The sequence below is a fragment of the Chlamydotis macqueenii genome, chromosome 2 (assembly GCF_036417535.1).
Source record: "Chlamydotis macqueenii isolate bChlMac1 chromosome 2, bChlMac1.mat, whole genome shotgun sequence".
In the NCBI taxonomy this organism is placed as follows: Eukaryota; Metazoa; Chordata; class Aves; order Otidiformes; family Otididae; genus Chlamydotis; species Chlamydotis macqueenii.
The window spans coordinates 9,360,292-9,380,611 of NC_141557.1; the positions used below are offsets into that span (position 1 = coordinate 9,360,292).

General features: G+C 38.8%; 1 protein-coding gene across 1 annotated transcript in view; it reads right to left on the reverse strand.

Annotated features, from left to right (window-relative positions):
- Window positions 1-20,320, reverse strand: part of PTPRN2 (protein tyrosine phosphatase receptor type N2) — a 668,183-nt gene that overhangs the window by 54,129 nt on the left and 593,734 nt on the right. The window contains exons 15-16 of the mRNA XM_086741882.1: window positions 10,793-10,940; window positions 3,026-3,099 (exon numbers count right to left, since the gene is read on the reverse strand). Of these exons, the coding sequence (XP_086598008.1) occupies window positions 3,026-3,099; window positions 10,793-10,940 (222 nt within the window). The remainder of the gene's footprint in view (window positions 1-3,025; window positions 3,100-10,792; window positions 10,941-20,320) is intronic.

Sequence of the window (20,320 nt, forward strand, 5' to 3'; positions counted from 1 at the left end):
AAATAAACAGCAGTAGTAATAGCACGTAAGTCCAGCTCAGGCTGCAATGGCTGCACAGCCACAGTAAATATTGCAGAATCAAGTGCACAATATAATATTCCAGTAGGTTTCTGAGGTGGGGAGTAGAACTGAAAGTCTCTGTCACTACAATATTCTACCTCATTATATAAAAGCAATAGCAGATTAACAAATACGTTTACGCCAACCTGAAGACATTTAATTTGTCTTGACATGAAACAGTTTGCAGGGAATCTTTCCAAAGCACGGGCTTGCAAATTGGTGATTTCCTCCTACAAACCTCTCACTGCATCACCTTCAGGAAACACATGTTTAATCTATTGCTTTCAATTAGCAAAATCATAGAATTATAGAATGGTTTAGGTTGGAAAGGACTTCAAAGATCATCTAGTTCCCCCTCCCCTGGCCCGGGTAGGGACACCTTCCACTAGACCAGGTCACTCAAAGCCCTGCCCAACCTGGCCTTGAACACTTCCAGGGTTGGGGCATCCACAACTTCTCTGTGCAACCTGTTCCAGTGCCTTACCACCCTTACCATAAAGAATTTGTTCTACTGACTTAGTGAAACAAACTCACAAAACCATCTGGAGCATCTCTTTCCTTGGAATAACAGGTCATCTACACAAATGTGGGCTAAGGCACTCCTTCCCACACAGCAGGATCTCTATCCTGCCATGAAGAAGAGTTTATCTTGGCAGTTTTTCATGGCTATGCAAGATACTGGGTGCTTGTCTCAACCCAATGAAACACTTGTGCACCCACTTATCACTGAGCATAGCAATATTTCTGTAAGAGATACAGAGACAATGATAAGAATTTTCCTTCATAGGTGTGACTTTTTTTTTTTTTGACAAAACTCTTGAGTTTGGGAAACCTACAGAAAAGAAGTACCTTCTAACTTTCCAGAAGAAAACACCCTTAAGTGCTGGATGGGAAAGCAAGATTAAAACCCCCTGTAAAATCATGACAGTTAAAGCTGTGGAAGGAGAGACCCTCTGCCTGCATTTGCTTTGGGCATCCTGACAAAGCAAATCTCTTCCCAGTTATGCCAATGGGGTATCTTGGTCCTGCCTCTCCATCCCCAACACTAATTAATCTAATACTTTTCTCATCAGTGTAATTAATTACCAGAATTACAATTGCAACAGGCATATACACACATGCAAGAATTTATCCCTCCCCCAAACAAATTTCTGTACTAAAACCAGTTAAGCTGTGTCTACAAAGACTTTGGGGCAGGTTGCAGGAGCCCATCTTGGTTATTTGGTAAAAACACAGTATCTACTGCTGCCAATGCTGAACGTGACTTAGCACGGTCTACAGATGCTGTAATTCCACTTCTACACCATGTTGTAGTCATGCGAATTACAACCAAGCTCTTACAAGAATACAATATCTCACTTCCAGTTAACACCTCCCACTCCTGTGCTTGCGACAAAACCTCTCAGCTTCTACTATCAAATTATGGCTTGACCAAACATAACTCACCGAGTGTGCCCTGAAGAAAGGCAAAAAGAGCATCGGGCATGATTTTATAAGCAGGATACATATTCTTTGGAGTGCCAATGATTTCTGATGTTCTGCTGATCCTGGGGCCAGTTAGAGGGTGATCTAGTCAGAGATATATTTAAAAGTAGTCCAAAACCTGCCCTAATATGTGCACATCTTCTCTGTCTTCTAAAATGACAGCCGACAATCCCTAAAGCATGCAGCTGCTTTGGTTTACCCTCCACCCTAAGCCAAAGACAAAAGCATCCTGAAGATGTTTGTTGGGCAACAAAAACCATTTTGTATTTTTTTACTTTTTGAATAAAACTTTTTTTAAGGAAATGAAGCTTTTGAACTCTGCTGAAAGTAACAAAAAAAAAGTTCAGAGAACAGTCTTTATGTAGTTGTGGGTTTTTATAAGAAAAAAAAAGTATTGTCAACAATCTTGGAAGGAAGCAGCCTGTAATTTCATGCTGTTGCAAATTGCCAGCTGCTTTGCACACACAAAGTGATTTAACTGGGGGGAGTGATACTCCCCAGGAAAACGAGCCAGTAATGGCATACACAGCCCACTGCAGCGAGATCTAATTCAACATCCTAAGTTCTTTCTCATAAAGTTTCCCTCTAACTTTTTAGTGCCTAATTAATGTGACTAAGAACTATGAGCAAAAGTGACTCCCATACTACCAGTCTCGCAGAGGTCAAGGACACAGTGCCTTCTTGCTCCTTCTAATGAATATCATGACACTACCATTGAGATGCTATGACAGGGCAATGCTACTGGCTCTACCATACCTGTTTTGTGTCTAACAAGAGAGACCTTTTCTCTCTATCACTTTTCACAGACAAGAAAGGATTCATATTCGGCTTGCCTAGGGTGAAAAAGGACAGCTGGGCCACGCTGGAGCATTCAGAGCCAAAAATTGGATTGACCTATTTCGCAGTTTGAATTAATACACAAGTAATAAGGGATCTTTCAAAACAGCAAGCTCAGAGAAGAACTGGGACAGCTACAGAAACACCAAGCTATGCATCTGCAGGGCAATAGAGGAAGAAAGGAAGAAGTGTCACTTCCTGCTGCAGAAGAAGTTCAGAAGCCCATAGAGCTCAGCTCTCCATGCCTACAGAAACCATTCCTCCTGCAACTCTAGCTAGCAGGGCAAAGCAAAAAAGAACAAGCAAGTTTTACCTCCTCAGAAAAGGAACAGCTCTGCTAAGGGTATATAACTGAATTTTATAATCTGGAAGTTAATAATACAAAGTACAGAAAACCTGACAGTATTACAAGCTAGATCGACGACTATCTAGTGACTTCATTTTCTTAGTACATAAACTTCAAGGTTATTGTGTGCATTTCCTCTTCAATTTGAAAGGACAGCCTGAGACATCAGTTGTGAGGTGCTCACAACTAGAGGTTGCACAACCCAAGCAATGAGGTGCCCCAAGTTACCACATTTTAACAATAAGGAAAGACAAGGACTGACTATTTGGGTTATTTCTAATAGGTTACCATACTTACAATTGGGCTAGCATTGATGTAGTCTGAATTGTCGTGGCTGTTTTCAGCTTTCAGACATATTCTGGAATGATCATCTGCAATGGAAAAAATAAGAGAACAAAGTTTTTGTACAAGTATTCCACCAATTTTAAGTTATACAATTCCAAGTCAGATTAACATGCGTTTCAAGACAGGCAAACGGTAAATATCGGAAAGGCTATTTCCTTTTGATTCCCAACCTAGCATAGCCTTGACACAGCCGCAGCGTCATAGCCTGACTCAGGAATGAAGCACTAAGATATTTCAGAGCCTAAGTATCAGAAAGCTTGTCTTCATGAGATGCCCCATGATGTGTTACAACCTCCCGTAGGAAGCATGGGAATCTCAGCTGCTAAAGGAGTTTAAGATTTAAACTAGGCAAATACTAGGAAAAAAAACAGTATTACAGAAAACATTCCTGTGTTGTGTTTGCAGGGTCATGGAAGAAGTAAGCTGATCGTGGACTTTGTCCACCTGGCTTCTCTATAAAATGAACAGCAGGAACACCGAAGTATTATTTCGAGCTGGACAGTAAATCAACCTATCCTGATCAAAGACCAGTGCTGTGTGGTGCTACGCTAGTGATGTGGCTGTGGAGATGATCTTGGGACAGATAAAATGCATCTAAAAGTACAACTGGAGCACATATAGACATCTTACACTGTTGGTTATGTAGCTAGTTCAGACACCACTAGTAAGCTCTGAACATAAACTTACTCATGTTGTTTGCCCATCATCAAGATTCTTTTATCATTTTTTAACTTGTGTTTTTACTGGTGCTCAATAATGTTTAGAGCTGGAACACCCCAAACTCTACCCCCTTTTTTTAACTTCAGGATATATAATGGATACGTTTGATCTGTCCGTATTTAGACAGTGACATTGCAGATGTCTGCATCTGTTCCAATCATCTAGACTCACTTTCTACTAAGAGAAAATAAATATTTCTATGTCAGGAATAATCTCATCCTGATATAGCTGTCTCAAACAGGCCAAATTGCACTCTAGAAGTGCCCGTTTCTTTCCATTGACTAAAGAAAGAAAGACCAGACCACAGGCAGATAATTGATGCGAGAGATGTCTAAGTCTTTACATATGAATCTCAAACAACTTGTACCTGATACATAACCAGCACAATTTATTCTTCTCAGTAAAGCTACCCTGCACAGTATATTGTGGTGAGAGGTCGCAGACCTGCCCTCTCTGTAACCCCCTACAGCTGAACACGGATACTGATGTTTTGAGAGGATCTTTCTACCAATTATTCCAACAGAGAAAATAAGAGCACATGAATACACCTTGTCCCACCTTGTGTCTTGTCTAGTCGCCTGTGACACCATTCTTAACAGCAGAATTCCAAGTTGGCCTTTTAAACTATTAAGTACCAATCACTATTTTAATAATGAGGAACAATAAATGAGTTATCAAACATTGTAAGTACCATACAGGAAGATAGAGACAGAGGGTCTGGACTCTGCTTAGGTTTAATCACCAGTAATGTCATGTCAGTTCAATATGTGAGCAAGACAAAGGTGTGCTTGCATGAGTGTTGTGTATAGTCACTCAATCTCATCAGCAGAATGTATCCACCAATGTGAGCAGCCTTCTCCAGAATAAGATTAGAGGTGGCAAGTCATGTCAAATGAATGAGGAACCATTCTTTACTATTAATATAAAATTATTTTCTTTGGTAAGGTTTCAACACAATAGGAGGATGAACAAGATGAGAAAGGGAACACATTCATGCACATTATTCACTCCCACCTTACTTGGGCAGCACTGGACAAAAAATTCAAAACATAAAAATGAACTTGTGACATCTGAGATCTTGAGGCTACCCAAGATTTTATATAGAAAGCTTTACAATGAGCCATGTCACAGAGCGCTTGAAGAACAACAGCTCTGAAACCTTTTTGCAGGAGATATGGAGGTTGCATGCACTAAATGTGGTCTCTCAGGTATCTTAAACTAAGTAAGCACTCAGGATAAGCCCCGTTCATTGGATAGCAAAAGTGTCTGAACTAATCACCAAGGAAAATGTGTGAAATGCGTTCAAATGGATGAGGAAGAGAGAGCAGACAGCAATTCATCAGTATTTAGCAAACAGATGTCAGTGTGACTCTCCAATAAAGTCAAGTGTCAGATCAGTAACTTCAGGATCCTTTTTTTTAAAAAACATAATAATCTTTTATCCAGACCCTCTGAGTTAGTGTACCATATCATTATCCTGCTGTCTCGGACAGTTTACCAGAGGGTGAGACATGTTAAGTCTTTAGCAGTGAAAAGGTGGTGAGACTTTGTATTTGCACTCAGGAAAAAAAAAAAAAAGTGTGCAAAAAAGGTTGTACATGTGTTTTCTGCATATATCAAGAGTTTGCACCCATGTGTGCTTCAGTTGCAGCATAAAGCGTTCATATTGACAATGAACAGATTGTGCTTGTCTATGCCTGTTATCACCTCAAAGCTTCTAGGAACTAGCATAATAGCTCTTCAGAAACAGGCAGAAAAAGAAGAAAAAAAAAACAAACCTGAATACCATGCACACCCGTTTGTTATGTTAACAATAAGCAACTATGGGGAGAACACCAAATGTACAAGATTTTTTTTTTTTTGTAAACTGGATATTGATTATGATAGAAGCAAGGAAAGAGAAACAGAAGAAGCAGGAAATAAAAGGAAGGAAGGGGACGACAGAAAAGGAAGATACCTAAGATCAATCTAAAAAGTGAGAAGGAAAGATGAATGAAGAAAGAGGAGAGGAGAGGGATGGTAATAAGGAAGTGAGAGAAAAAGCAAATGCTGCAATCTGGCCAAGATACAACAAGTCAAATATCTACAAATATCTACAATAGCTACTGCTGAATGCTGAACTACTTTGCATCTGCTATTGCTCCAGCCAAGCCACAGCTGAAAGGAAAGTAAAATGTACAGATGAATATGTGTGGCAGAGACAGGCTTCCAAACAAGAAAGCTAGTACTAACCTATAGCTGAGGAGAAATATAACACAATGTTTTCTTTTATATACATATAAAATACAAAGTGTAAAATATAAAGTACAAATTATAAAGTATAAAAGATGAAGGATAAAGGATAAACTATAAAGCAAACACACATGAGAGTGCAGTGTATAAAAACTCAATTTATATACTGAGAAACCTAAGGTTTGGAGTCTACTCACAGATACCTTCTTTATGTGGATGAGGTTACAGTTCATGGGGCTTGATTTAGTTGGCATGAACACACCATACCATTTGAGAAACTGTAGATTGACACAAGATATGACACAAGATATGACACAAGACCTAAAGACTTGTATCCTATTGGCCCCGTGTCTGAAGCTCACATGGGATATCCAAGGGCATCCTACAGCTATTCATTTCACTGTAAACCAAAAATCTACTTTCCGCCATTGCACAGCTTTCTTGATGTCATGGCACTGACAAGCTCTTCACTGGCTGTAACGGATGCTTTGACACCTGGCTCACATGGAGGCAGCTAGATGGAGACATTTAAATTTAGGCATCATCATGTACGATTTCACAGAATCATGCCCAGAGAACTGATTCAATGCCTCAGCGTAGGTCTCTAGTAATATCTGAGGTGCCCTAAGGACACCCAGGCTAGCAGTTAGGAGGGCACAGGTCTCCCACAGAGCCTATGTTATACCAACTAGCTCTGCATGGGTACCCTGAACACTTTAGGCATCTCAAACGGCACTAAATTCCTGTGTTTAAACTCCATTGAGCCCCAAACATCAGATCTATCTGGATTATTTAAACAGTGACCAATGCTACAGTAGTATAGCATCTCATAGTCTTCTGTTTATCTCACAGTGGCCCTGTGACTTAATGAAGACCTATTACATTTTTTGTTTTTCAGGTGAGGACTGAAAGCTTCAAAAAATACCTTTCACATCTTACCTAATTCCCTATGTCTTCTGTTTCCTTTTAGTCTGACAGTTTTGAAGGAACAGAAGCAACAAAGGGTGGACACAAGGAGCGTAGGTAACTTTGGGTTGTCTGAATCCAGGCATCACAGAGCAGAGTGAATCTCAACACAGGCACATTCTGCCTGGATGGTCATTCTCTTCCTTCTACATTTAGACTGATTTTTTTACAAAGCACTATACAGAACTACACTGAAGTAAGAAAGTGAAGAACTACTGATGAGCAAAAGCAGACTACTTCAGGAGTAGCCTCAAGACTGTGAAGAATCAGAATTTGTTGATTATCATTATTTTGCCCATAGGTTATTTGCGCAAAATAGAATGCTTCTTAGATCTGAACTGAAATCAAGCTCATTTATTCCAAAGCACTATTTGTACATGCATTACTGATATGGAAAATGCACACACGCAGGGCAAGTACCCTCTGCTCAGGTGTTCCCATCCTCGGTGCACATCCTCTGGCCGTGCTCTGACTGCACACAAGCCTCAGAGCTGGGTGCACACCCTGTTCCCAAATGCTTTGGTTTCCTTTAGAGGAAAATCAAAGCACAGGGGTAGCACGTTGCTCTAATATACACCATGATCCATGGACAGAGCTATGGCAGACAGCTTTTGACAGACGTTCACTGCAAGAAGTTGTTTGCCAAATGTTTAAAATACCTATATGTATCTATAGTATACATAAATAACAACATACAGTATTGACCCTATTAAGATGGCTTTATTTTGCAGGGATGCAAGAAGAGAAAATAAAGTCAGGAAAGGTTTTTTTTTTTGCATATAACAAATTGAGCTGCTCATGTGTTCATACACGAAAGAAGATATCTCATTGCTCTAAATTATAGCAACCTGTTTGTTTGTTGGGTAAAAGGATGCAGTTTTCTTAATCTAGAAGGTCTAAGTTACTTCAATTGTTAGAATATTTTAACTAGTAATTAATTAAGTGTAGTGTCAAGGTGTGCTGCTAACGAATATTTTAAAAGCTGTTTGTAAACAGACAAGATATGCATAAGAATATGATAAAATTGTGAGATTAAAGATAATATTAACCTAGAAATTACAGCAGTTACATAATCAGTAAAAATAATATCATATTATTTTAAGACTGGTTAAGAAAGGAAAACAGAAAGTAAATGCAACATGTTATTAAAGCTTCTTTGAAGCCTTCCTAGGATGAAATCTTTTACATTAATTGGCAGTCTTGTCCAACCTTGTCAATGTGATCATGAATATGAAAGGGGTAAGGAAATGCTAACAAGGCATTACTCTGTGAGGGTACTTTGAATGTAGCATAACAACTTGTAGCATATCAAAAGCATATCAGCTTTGCTTCTTAATTTATTATGAAGCAAATCTGTGACTTTTTGCTATAGTTTTAATGTCAAGCACAGGCAAAAAAAGAAAAGTGGGCAAACTAGGCTCTTTCTCATCTAAGTCTAATCTTAGAGTCTACAATAACCATCACCTTATTGAAATTTAATATTGTTTAAACTCTATGCCACACTTTCCACCCATCATCAAAGTAGTTTTAAGGGTACAACATGATAGCTGTTCACAGCAACTTCAGAAAGTGAGGGCAGGCAATTTTGTGCAATTCAGTCAAAAAGGAAAGTTCCCAGTGCATTAACAGCTCTAATAGAAGTTTCCACGTTGTAACAAAGCCAAAAAATAGCATTTTACTCTGGTAAAAGTACTAAGGGATTTTAAATGTGCTAAAATACTTCTAATTAAAGCTTCAGATAAATTGCAGCCAGTCTGTCAGTGTCCAAACACCTTCCCAGGTAGTACTTATTCAGTCTAGACTCAGCAGTGGGAAGTACGGGCATAACAATTTGCCATGGAAGAAGCCATGGGCAGAGACTTGTCAGCTGAAGGCTGATCAATGTCGGCTGATTCATCCACTTGTTACAATGTGATGAAAAGAGACAGACTATCTTAGCTCTGAAAATAGTTCAGCTTCCTACTTTGGTATGACACCCAAGCTAAAAATCTCTGCTCTTTAGCACTGCCGCAGCTATGTTACCTCTGGATTCAGAGCAAGAACGGTCTAGTCTGAGGGTCCCTATCTTATTGCTCATTGCATCATGCAGACACGTTTCCTACATTGGCTGAATAACCAGCATCCATTTCTGGCAACACTTGTAGCTCCCATGCTGTCTCCAAGGCAGCAACCAGAAACAATCTGGCTTAATTTATGAGCAGAGACTTGGAACACCTTAGGACGGTCTGACTGTAAGTCCATATCAAAAAGAACACTTTAAGCAGGAGGATCAATTTGGATCAATACACATTATCATAGAGCAATTTTCACTTCCTATCATGTTGGTTAAATGCTATTTTTTCAGGATGGAAAAGCGCACAGAAGTCTTGCACTCCTTTAACTTTCATGGTGACTTCTTTAGAACTTTTCAACAGATCTGATCCCAAAACACATGGCAGTAAGCAAACTATTGCTGTTGCCCCAAAAAGCTTTTGACAAGCATCATATTGTAAAAAAAAAAATTTCACACTGAGGGTGGTGGGACACTGGCACGGGTTGCCCAGAGAGGTGGGGGATGCCCCATCCCTGGAAACATTCAAGGCCAGGTTGGACGGGGCTCTGAGCAACCTGATCTGGTTGAAGATGTCCCTACTCCTTGCAGGCGGGTTGGACTAGATGACCTTTAAATGTCCCTTCCAACGCAAACTAATCTATGATATTTACTCAAGAGTATTAATACAGCCAAACTACTGAACTCCTATCCTAAGCAGCAAAAGATTGCAAGAAGAACCAGAACAGAAGCAAGAGACCCAAACCCTGCTGAAGCAAATGTGCAAGGATTGATGGGCTCAGTTAAATTATCTAGCACTTCCAAAGAATCTTCACTCTAAATCCGGCTCTGACATTTACTTAATCTGTTACCTGTCATTTCCCCATTTCTAAAGGAGGCACAGTACTTACTCAAGGCTCTCATAGGGAAAATTAATGTTTTCAGGGCACTTTAAAATTTAAAATAGCTACATATGTTTGCCAAGCTACCCAGCTGGATTGTGGGCACACTGAGAGCATTTTTGTTGCTGTGGACTCTGCATATATTCTCAGTTTCAGTTTTGTTTCATCGGTTGCTTAATAAAATGTGTGGCCATAGATTACCAATGCAATCTATGAGATACATATATTTGCATAGGAAAAATATGTTCCTTTTATTTCAGGCTTAGAAAGGTGGCTGCTTACAGGAAAGAGCAGATTCTAGGAATATAAACACTGGCTGCTTTTTTTTTTTCTTTTCTTTCTCTTTTTAGCCCAAACCTAGCAGAGAGAGAAGCCAGTTTGCAAGCTTATCCACTGAAGCCTAAAGGAGCTCATTCAGTACAGCTGAGTATCTGATAAACAGACTGTCTAGCTCTGATTACAGACTGCTGGTATTACTGTTGGATGGACATGATACCAACTCGTCTCAACACAAGCCAAACTTCTTTCTGTTGAATGGCTACAGATGCCACTCTTGTACAGAAAGTATATTCCAGCATTGAAAAGTGTTCTGGCTATTGAATTTCATGAGACAGTGCAGCTGCAGCAGCAGTGCTGTGTGACATAACTGTGCATTTTTTATAACATATATGCAACTTATAAGGAGATAAACAGTGTCTGATATCACAGCAGCACATGCACCCAGCCCATAGTTAGAGTTTTCTAGCACACATATAAGCTACTCTCTACTCTGTTTGCCTGTCATCTGTAGCTTTCAAACCACTGTGCAAAGGATATTGAGAAAAGCATAAAGAACTTAAAATACAATCACCCAAATTAAAGTGTACATACATGGTACTACAGCCGGTGAGCGATTCTTCTGGGTATTTTCCTCCTGCTGTGCAACGGTGGTTGCATTGGGTTCAGCCTGATAAGCACAAAGAGCTTCCCACTCTTTCTCCAGACGATTCTTGTTTTTCAGATGATCTTCCATGTAGGACTGGAATTAAAAGAATATTGTATTAAGCATTGACTTATCCAGGCTCAAAGCTAAGCTGAAAGGATGTATCTCAGGATGGAAAGCAGAATGGGAAGACCTGAGGTATAATTCAGGGCTTTTCCAAATAAGTACTTGCTCAGAACTTGTTTCCAGCTTTCCCAACTGCCAAAAGCTCAGAGAGTTTGACTTTATCCTAAAGGGAGGGAAGAACGGTCAAGAGTGAAAAATCAGAGCACACAATTCCTGAGCTTTGGGGACAAAACACACTCAGTCTTATGGCTAACTCATTCACTTAAGAGAGTTAACCTCAAGCTTATTTGTGCTCTACAAAATGAGAACGCTAACATGTGCCAGTGCTAACAGAGAAGAAATGCTTGAAACCCCCAGATACTGAGCTTCAGGAGAAAACTATTTCTTCTCCATCACCTAGAAAATGTATGCCTAAATGTCTCTTTATTTAGGCAATGAAAAAGAAACAAAAGTCCATTGATAAAAACTACTTACTACAACAGCTAACATCAAACCAAAGGCTTTTAAAACTAAAGTTCAAGCATATACGCAAGTCACAACAATGATACAGCTGTTGAGGAGCATTAAAAAATTGCCAGTTGAAATGTCACAGCTCAAGTACTGGGTCATCAGGAACTCATCCTGCATGTGGACTGGCACAGAGAGAGCCTTGAACTGAGAAGATGCTGTTAATGAATATTAATATATAAAGACTGTACCTGGTATTCAGTAAAGACAACAGTGTCACAGCAAGCATCTCCAAAGAAAATTTAACTGGCTGATGGCCCATCAGAGTATGTTGGCCCAGATGCTAAGTTTTTGCAGATCTCCCACGGCTAGAGATTCAGTACAGCACTGAATCAGAAATTCAATCCAAAGGTTTGACAAAGGTGAACTAAAACCCTATTCCTTCACTCCATGGACCAGGTTGTCTTCCGCCACACAGGAGCTCTGCTAAAGCTGTCGCTCCACTGTGCTTCCCATCCCACCAGCGAGGCAGGAGACTGCTCTCTCTTGCAGCTTCAACATTTTTTTTGGTTACAAAAGAGCCCCTGACACACAGCTTTGTTTTGTGCAAGGTTCGTTGGGTGTGTGCATCTTTACACGAGATTTGCAAACCAAACCTTTTACTGAGAAGCAATTCAAGAAGCGACGCTTCCAGAAAGGATATCTTTAAGGACACGGAAATACACTGCATTGGAAAAAAGGTTTCTAAAGGAGGTAAAAAATAGTGGTGGCCTAGATACAATCAAAACACTTGCTTGTGATTGCTTCTTTTCTATAACAAAGGAAAAAACGTCACAGTGGACAGAGCTGTGACCTGACAGATGTGGAGCGGGGAGAGCCGCATGGCCCCGTCATGTGTTAGGGGAGCAGGTCAGCTAACATGTTCCCAGCCTCAACCTGCAAATTAATGGGAGGAAACCATCTTCTGACAGTTTGCTTGTCCTTGCCGAAGGCTGTTGCTACTGGGGAAAGGATAGAGGCTAAAGATCCCATTCTTTTCTCCTAATAAATCTGTGCCCAGACATGTATACTGAATGTAATTTAAAAAAAGGATAATCCCTCCTGAGCAGAGTCTAGTTGGTATATAAGAATTTTGCTGAAGCAAAGGGAAAAAAACAGCAAAAGTTAACGTCACCACTGAGCCAAGACTCCTGGCTTCAGAGGAGCTGTTTATTGCGCAGCAGGCAGAGATCAGGCAGTCAAGGACCAGCCCATAGCATCTTCCCATTTTAAACCACAGTTTTAGAATCTGATTCATTTTGACATCCTCATCACCAGTGCCCCATAGACTTCAGGGACCTTTTATGCAGATATACAGATGTGCCAACACTGAATCTCTCCAAAATACTGTGAGATCCACAAAGCTGTAGGAAAAGGGCCATGAACATCTGATTCCTAAGGCAGGGCTGTAGGTAGCAAGGAGCTTCTTGTTGGCTCCAACTTGTCTATTTGATTATTTCCAGGACTGTATTTTAAAAAGAATTTTTTGAATCATCAAATGTGTCACAGTTAAGGTAATCTGATTATTTTCAGAGCACATGAATTTTTAAATAACTCATCTCTCTTTAAAAAGGAATACTCTTTTTACTGTTACCTTCCTTTTCCAGGGAATCTTGAGTGTAAAGAGAAATGAATGTTCAAATGAAAACATGGTGAAATCAACCAGACAACCACTTTTCATGTAGTCTCTACACCTGCATTGCATGGATCAGATTCACAGGGCACCTCCTGACAGATCTTGAAAAGGCGTTTGACTATTTGAACGGACCCATGGAAGGCTCTGCGCAATATGAACATCTGCTTTACACGCGTTTAAAAAAGCTACCAAGAAAGAAGCTTATTTTAAAACATTCAGAAGTCAGACAATAGTCTCAGAATTAAGTAGTCTTTCATTTACAGTCCTTCAGAGCCCCTGCGCTCATCCTCATTTTGCTAAACAGAAGCTTAGTGATTTTGAAACACTCTCTCGGGAGCTGAGGGATGTACATTAAATTGAGTGGAACTTCTGATATTTTAAAGATTGTATGTCTCTTCAAATCCATTCCTTAATTAGGATGTTTCCATGAGACATTCTGCAGCATTTGCCTGGTACAAAAGAAATTCATTACCAACATGTCAAACATGCACACGATTTTCCTTGTCCCAGAGCAGCAGGTAAAATAAATAGAGATTGTCACCGCTCTTAGTGTAATGCTCCTCAAAGCCTGCTGAAAAAGGTAGAGGTCTAGTCTCACCAATATGTCCACATGAAGACAAGTCCTGCAATCCCAAGTACATTACATTATTTAAACAAACACTGCCCGCTTGGTCCGATCTCCTGATGTACCTTAAATTTCATTAAGTCTTAATTTTCCTTCCACATGGCCTCGCTTGCAAGGAGAACTGGTAGCCCAGCTCATACTTTCTCTTGTATGCACAGATGAGACACTCTTATTACCAAATATGTTATAAGGATAAGGAGGATCATTATGGAGAGAAGGATGTGTTGTAAAATCTGTTATTATTGTGTGAGACATGCCAGTCATGAGGCAAAAGATGAGCTTTCAGCCAGCAGATTAAAAACTGTCCCAGGGACAATGAATCTCTGGCCAAGAGAACCAGTGCCAGTGGCAAATACTAAGACAGAGACAATGTGCCTGAATATGGGCAAAAATACAGAGCACAGTGGCCTGGCTTGGCTTTGGTAAAACTTCCTGAGCACTCGGTTGATGTTGTAATATAGTGTCAAACTGCTTTATTTTTCTTTAATTTTTTTTTCTTTACTCAAGAGGTGGCATCCAGACCATGCTCTGTGACGAAATTAAGGTTAACAAATACAACAATTAAACCCAAAATATTGGTTAATCTCCAAATACTGTCCTCAGAGACAGTATGGTTTGCAACTGTCAAGATATTCTAAAAACACCTATTTTATTAGCTGATGCTCAGCTATTACAAAAAGCAATTATTTTTGACAACATACTTCCAATACAGTACTTGATGAGACACATGTTCCACGGCTGAGAATGTCTCTTTTAATGAAAATATGGGCAACTGTTCAATCGACAGACCTCAACAGGTCTTATCAAACCTCAAATGTCAGCTGAAGAAGTGGATGGGACATTATCTTAATCCTCGTGAAGGGTGGGTGCTCAAATCCACACCTTTCACCTAACAGTGTGAGAGTCACTGCCTTCAACCCGCTGCCGCTTTTTCCAGAGATGCAGAAGGCCAGGCAGTGCCATGGTGCTTCACTGGGATCCTCTGATGGAATTTGGAGAGGACAGAACTGGCCTTAGCTGTTTTGTAGGAAATTGTGCACTAAATGACCATACTTTAAACAATTTGTTTTGTTATTCTCTCCACTTAAGTAAAGGCGCTTTTTTTGCCTTTGTTCCTTGCTAACTTGTAAGTTACATTGTTCTGGCACAGGAGACCCCGGCATTTTTGCTATTCTGCTTAAACCAGTTTGTCTTCTTCAGTACATATTGCATTGACTATATGTTAGAGGAAAACTTTTCTGTGTAAATCCAATTTACTTTCAACACAACACATGATTTTCTCCTTCCTTCTTCTGGCTTAATACCTTATCATTAGTGGCTTCACAGCAAATTTTTACGTTCCCACTCATATTACTTGCAGTGCTATAGAAAACAGAGACGGAAGAAGCCTATCTGATTAGCTGATTTCCAGGCCTTCAAATAATGCCTTGTTTCTTGTACTGCTAACATTTAGGTGCCCTGTATCTAAACTAGAAGACTAAAATGCAGATCATGACTGTTCCTCGGGACACAGACTGTTCTGAACTATACATTGTATTCCTGGAAATACTCAAATATTTTCAATAAGGAATAGTAGTCCTCATCTGAGATGGCTTTGTCATGGGAATGCCAATAGTATTGCTTTTCTATTGCAAACTTAACTTGCTACCCATTGTCACCAACCCATTTGTTTCAATCCCAGTCTGCTTACACAGAATATTGCTGTTCTGTATAACTTCTGCTTGTATGTATTTCAGTGTTTTCACAGATCGTGAATTAATGGATCTATGCAAACTATAGACAACTCTTCTTGTGACTTTTTTCTTCAAAGATAATTCAACTTTATTTGTTGTATGTGTTTTCAGGTCTAAGGGTTTCAAACTTTTGAATTACTCTTCTGTCATCACTTCTGTGCAGAACTTTAAGCTGTGATACCACTTGTAGAAATCATTGTCACTTGCATCCGCTTCCAGATCATTATTTTAAAAGTTAGATATAATTGGATCTAACAGTAATTCCTGTACTCCGCCAGACACTCCCATACATAGCTTTTGATCACTGCTCTTTGTATATCATCCTTTATCCACATTTCAATCCACATAATTTTCTTCTAAAAAATTGACATTAATTTTTCAATTAACTATTCACGAGACAGTTTCAAGGCTTTATTAAAATTTGGATATATTACATCTGTTGTTTTCACTTCATCTACTGGTTTTCTAATTTTAGTTAAATAAAAAGCAATCAAGTTTGTCCAGTCAAGATTTATTCTTTATAAAATTATGCACATTCTTACTCATTGTGCAGCTATCCAATAGAAAGGATGGAGATTAGCAAATGCACAAAGGAAGGACTCCAGCTTTCCCCATCCTCTTAAATGAGACCCTCACACTGATCTCCCTTTTATGCCCTTGAAAAATCTCTCACTAGATAATCAGCAATTTCTTTTTTAATACGCGTTCCATTATTTTCTAGGGCTGGAGTCTGGACTCAGGGAATAGCAATAGAAAGGTTCATTTCTCTTCTCCTCTTTCCTTCTCCTGACTCTTCTTTTATAAAATTATGGTTACTTTATTCTTCCCTTCTGTTGCACCCACACTTGTCCTGATCTGCTCAAATAAAGCCCCCTGAGATAAGTGTCACTATTAGAATCCTGAGCCATATTCAGACCATGCGGGGCACCACAATATTTGTTCACATTTTCTAAGCATTTCTCACACCTCCTAACACAGTTTCACAGTGATATTGAAGTTATTTTGGGCTCTTCCTTGTCCACAGAAGGTCGGTCTTTCTCTCTGAGCTGCCATGGTGTTCTTGCAGAGGCTGAAGAACACTTTTTCATGAATAACGCTGTCAGTGGTGCCTCATGTAGAAGAAAACATGAGAGGAGAGCCAAACTATGCCCATATTTTTCCTACCTTTCTTCCTTAACAAAGCAGACCTTAAATAAAGAGAGGATGCCCTATATCAACCAATTTAAGTCTTTCAATCAACCAACACATTAAGAAAATCAGTTTTCCTCAATAGTTATAATTCTATTGAAGCACCATAGATGTTTCTGATGCTCTAATTTGACCAACCCACAGAACACATAGTTGTTACCAAGAGCAGCTCCATCTCTGAAATGTCACTCCGTAACTGTTGTTAAAAGCACTAGCTTTATTCCTAACACAGCAAATCAAGTTCTCAACAATAACCATAGAGAAGTGTGACTTTACTAGGTTACTTATGTTGAGTTTTCATATATATAAATATATATATATAACCATAAAAATTCTGTTGTGGCAACTCATTGCCAGTATCTCACAGAATGTGTATGCGGAAGAAATCTCAGTAAATTAACATTGGGCTATAAGGTCTCACACACTTTCAGTCCTGGGAGCGTTCTGCATCTGCTACTGTCAATGGCAATGCTGCTGATTTTACTGGAGCCAGGATTTCATCATCTGGTTAGTCAGTCGTCTCAGGCTGGAGGCTCCTTTCTCTTTTCTGACTTGTCTTGTGCCATCCTGGATCTCCTGGTCTTATCAGTGGGAGTTGCCTAAGGTAGCCACAAATGAAAAAATCTAGGAAATGAAAACCTGGGAATTTGTATTTTGTCTTTATAAAACACACTGAGAAATTATCTTTCCTCCTCAGTGTTTGGAGCCATATTACTACCATAATCTATTTTGATCTAATTTTTCTCCTATTTCTCAGCATTTGATTACACTAGTGAAAAAATTTGTTTTGAAGCCTTTTCAGTTAAGTATTGACAACTACTATGATGCTTTACTTGTATTTTGGCATAAAACACTACTAATATCATATATAATATGGGAGCTGATGAAGGAAAATAAAAAAAAAAATTGGGAGGCAATTCTCTGACAAAGCAACTATTCAGCCTGGTTGAGAATAATATCCCTAGACTGTTTCAGATAGGTTGCATTATTAGGAAATAAATTAACCTCCATGGTGATGTCAGCCAACAATAAAAAATCACGTTCCATAGTTTCAATTTTATATTTTTAGATGTAATGTTTATTGTAAACAACTAAGCATGAACACAGAGAGGACAGTTGTGCTTTAAGCATGCCATGTAAAATAATTTTAAATGTTTGTCCTTGGGTTTCTAGAGAAGTATCATCTTTGCATGAGCTGCGTATGACATTATCTATCAAACTAGACTATCCTGCAACTTTTGTGAGAATGACTGTAATTCACAAGTACATTAAATGTCAACCTACGTTCTGTTTACCTAAATTAATATACCCTTGATGTAGTGTGTATCACTGCCTCCCCCCTCTCTTAATGCTCTGATAATAGAGTTTTGTAACTTGTAAAAGGATTACTTCAATCCAATCAGCAGGTGCTGGGATCAGTGTGTGTCAGACAAACACTCGCTAATCCCTTTTCTTACAGCTCCCAGCTGCCAAAGGTGCTAAATGAAATCCCAATGAAATGGCTGGATACAACCTGGTGTGGACTGACGCATGTTTTCATCTCTAGAGGAAATCTTGAAAAATACATGTGATGCTAAACCTTGCTTGAATTGGATGGATGCAGGTATGCTTTTGAGAGGAAACGTAGCTAAGAAATTATACATTAAAAAAAAATTAGAATGCTTAATTATGGAATATTTACTCTACCTGGCTCTCTTAATATAGCAGAAGATAAAGAAATTCACTCTACAAAGAATCCCTTCTCAAGGATTATCAGCTACTTAATGGTGTCTTCTAGGTCTTAAAATACAACCACCTCCACCTCCTCCTCCTCACCCCCTTTCTTGAAATCTAAATTACGCCTATGAAGTTTCACCCCTGCAATTACTTTGCTTTAAATAAACCTCAACAAAAAGGAGAAGATGATTGCCATAAAAGGAATATAATTTGCTCCCTTACAGTACTCACATTACTTCTGCAGGGGAGGCAAGTATCATTGCTGTTTCATGGATGGGAAATGAAAGGGCAGAAATACTGAAGTGAATTTCCTGGGGTCACAGAACCTGCTCCTAAAACACTTATTTTCCAGGGAAATTCAGAATTCCATCTTCTTGACCGCCGTTTTTTGCTTTTCCCATGACCATGTTTATAGACAGGGCTAAAGGTCATGCAACCTTGATGAATCTATATCTAATAACAATTTTGTAATTAGAGCATACCAAATGTTCCGACTCCAATGGAATTAAAACAGGTTTTGGTTTAGGGGTTTTATTTAGAAGTACAGGGTTTAAGTGATTGTTGAGTAGAGGAATTCAATTTATGCATGTTAGATTCTGTTTATATAAGACATGCCAAACTAAACAATAAAGATTTAAAAGATGAATTAGCCAAAATCAGTTTCTAGGCTTTCTATACTTCTTATGGTAGATTTCACAATAAAAATCTTAAATAGTAAAAAGGCTTTAAATAAAGGAAGTATGTTATTTCAAAAAACGGGTGGCTAGATGTCTTAGTCCAGTACTGCTATTTCATAGCATGGGACATGTTGTGACATTTCTTAAAATAAAAAATAAATCCAAAACAACAACAACAAAAAAAAAAACCCAAAAAAAACCAAAACAAACCTCCTCACTAAAGACAACTCTGCAGTATAGGAACTGACATCAAGGATAGTGTCAGCTGAGTTTGTCAACTGAGACATTTTGGGAAGTGCTTCTAGTAGCTTTGTTAAAAAGCAAAAGCACAAGCTACACAGCTGAATAAAAAATGAAAAAAAAAAATACAAATCAAGTCCTTTGATTCTTTGTGATAAATATTGACAGTGAATTCCATTCTCACAGGAAACTATTTTCTTCTTACACATTAAACCTGCTTTTCAGATGATCCCTTCTTCTCCCTTTATTTTTTTACTAATGGTTTGAACATCATACCACAGTCAAAGATATATTCGTGATTAATTTATATGCCTGTTAATGATTTTGTATTTCTGAAACGAAAACTTTAAAAATATATTGCTACACACTAATTACCTAGCTGAAAAACAAAACTAAATTCTCTGCCTTCTTCCTCTCCAAGCCCTGCTAACTCAATTAGGCACCTAAAATTGGGTTCCCGGTTGGGTACTGTATTTGTAAATTTAGATTTTAATGAATTAAAGTCTGTGTTTCTTTTCAGAGCACTTGTACAGTAATCTTCATTTACTATATATAAAAATTACCAAGAGATAAATATAGAATTCTGAAAATGTCATGTTTAAAAATAATCTTCTCTTCAAGCGTGGTCAGGTTCTTCAGACATAATGAGACTAGGAAAACCCAGGCAACCATGACCAAGTACATCAAAGTGATACAGCACATGATGTGATTTATAGATAGTGTGGCAAATTATGCCTCCGCTAGACAGTGGCCATCTTGAGGGTAGAAAGGAAAATATTATTTCTACAGACATAACATCCCTGCTAGAGCAAAGGGACAAGCAGTAATACTCTTACTACTCTTCTTAAATACGTGAATGAAAGTGAAAAGCTGCTTCTCCAGGAGCAAATGACTTACAAAGGAAACTCCCTCTGCTTTTCAGTGGTTTTTTTGGGAAAAAAAACCCAACACCTCAACCACAACAGAGTATCAAAATTAATAGTGAGAGTTTGTATACACAAACACAAACATAGGTTTATGTGAAACTTGAAAATATGCAATATAAAATT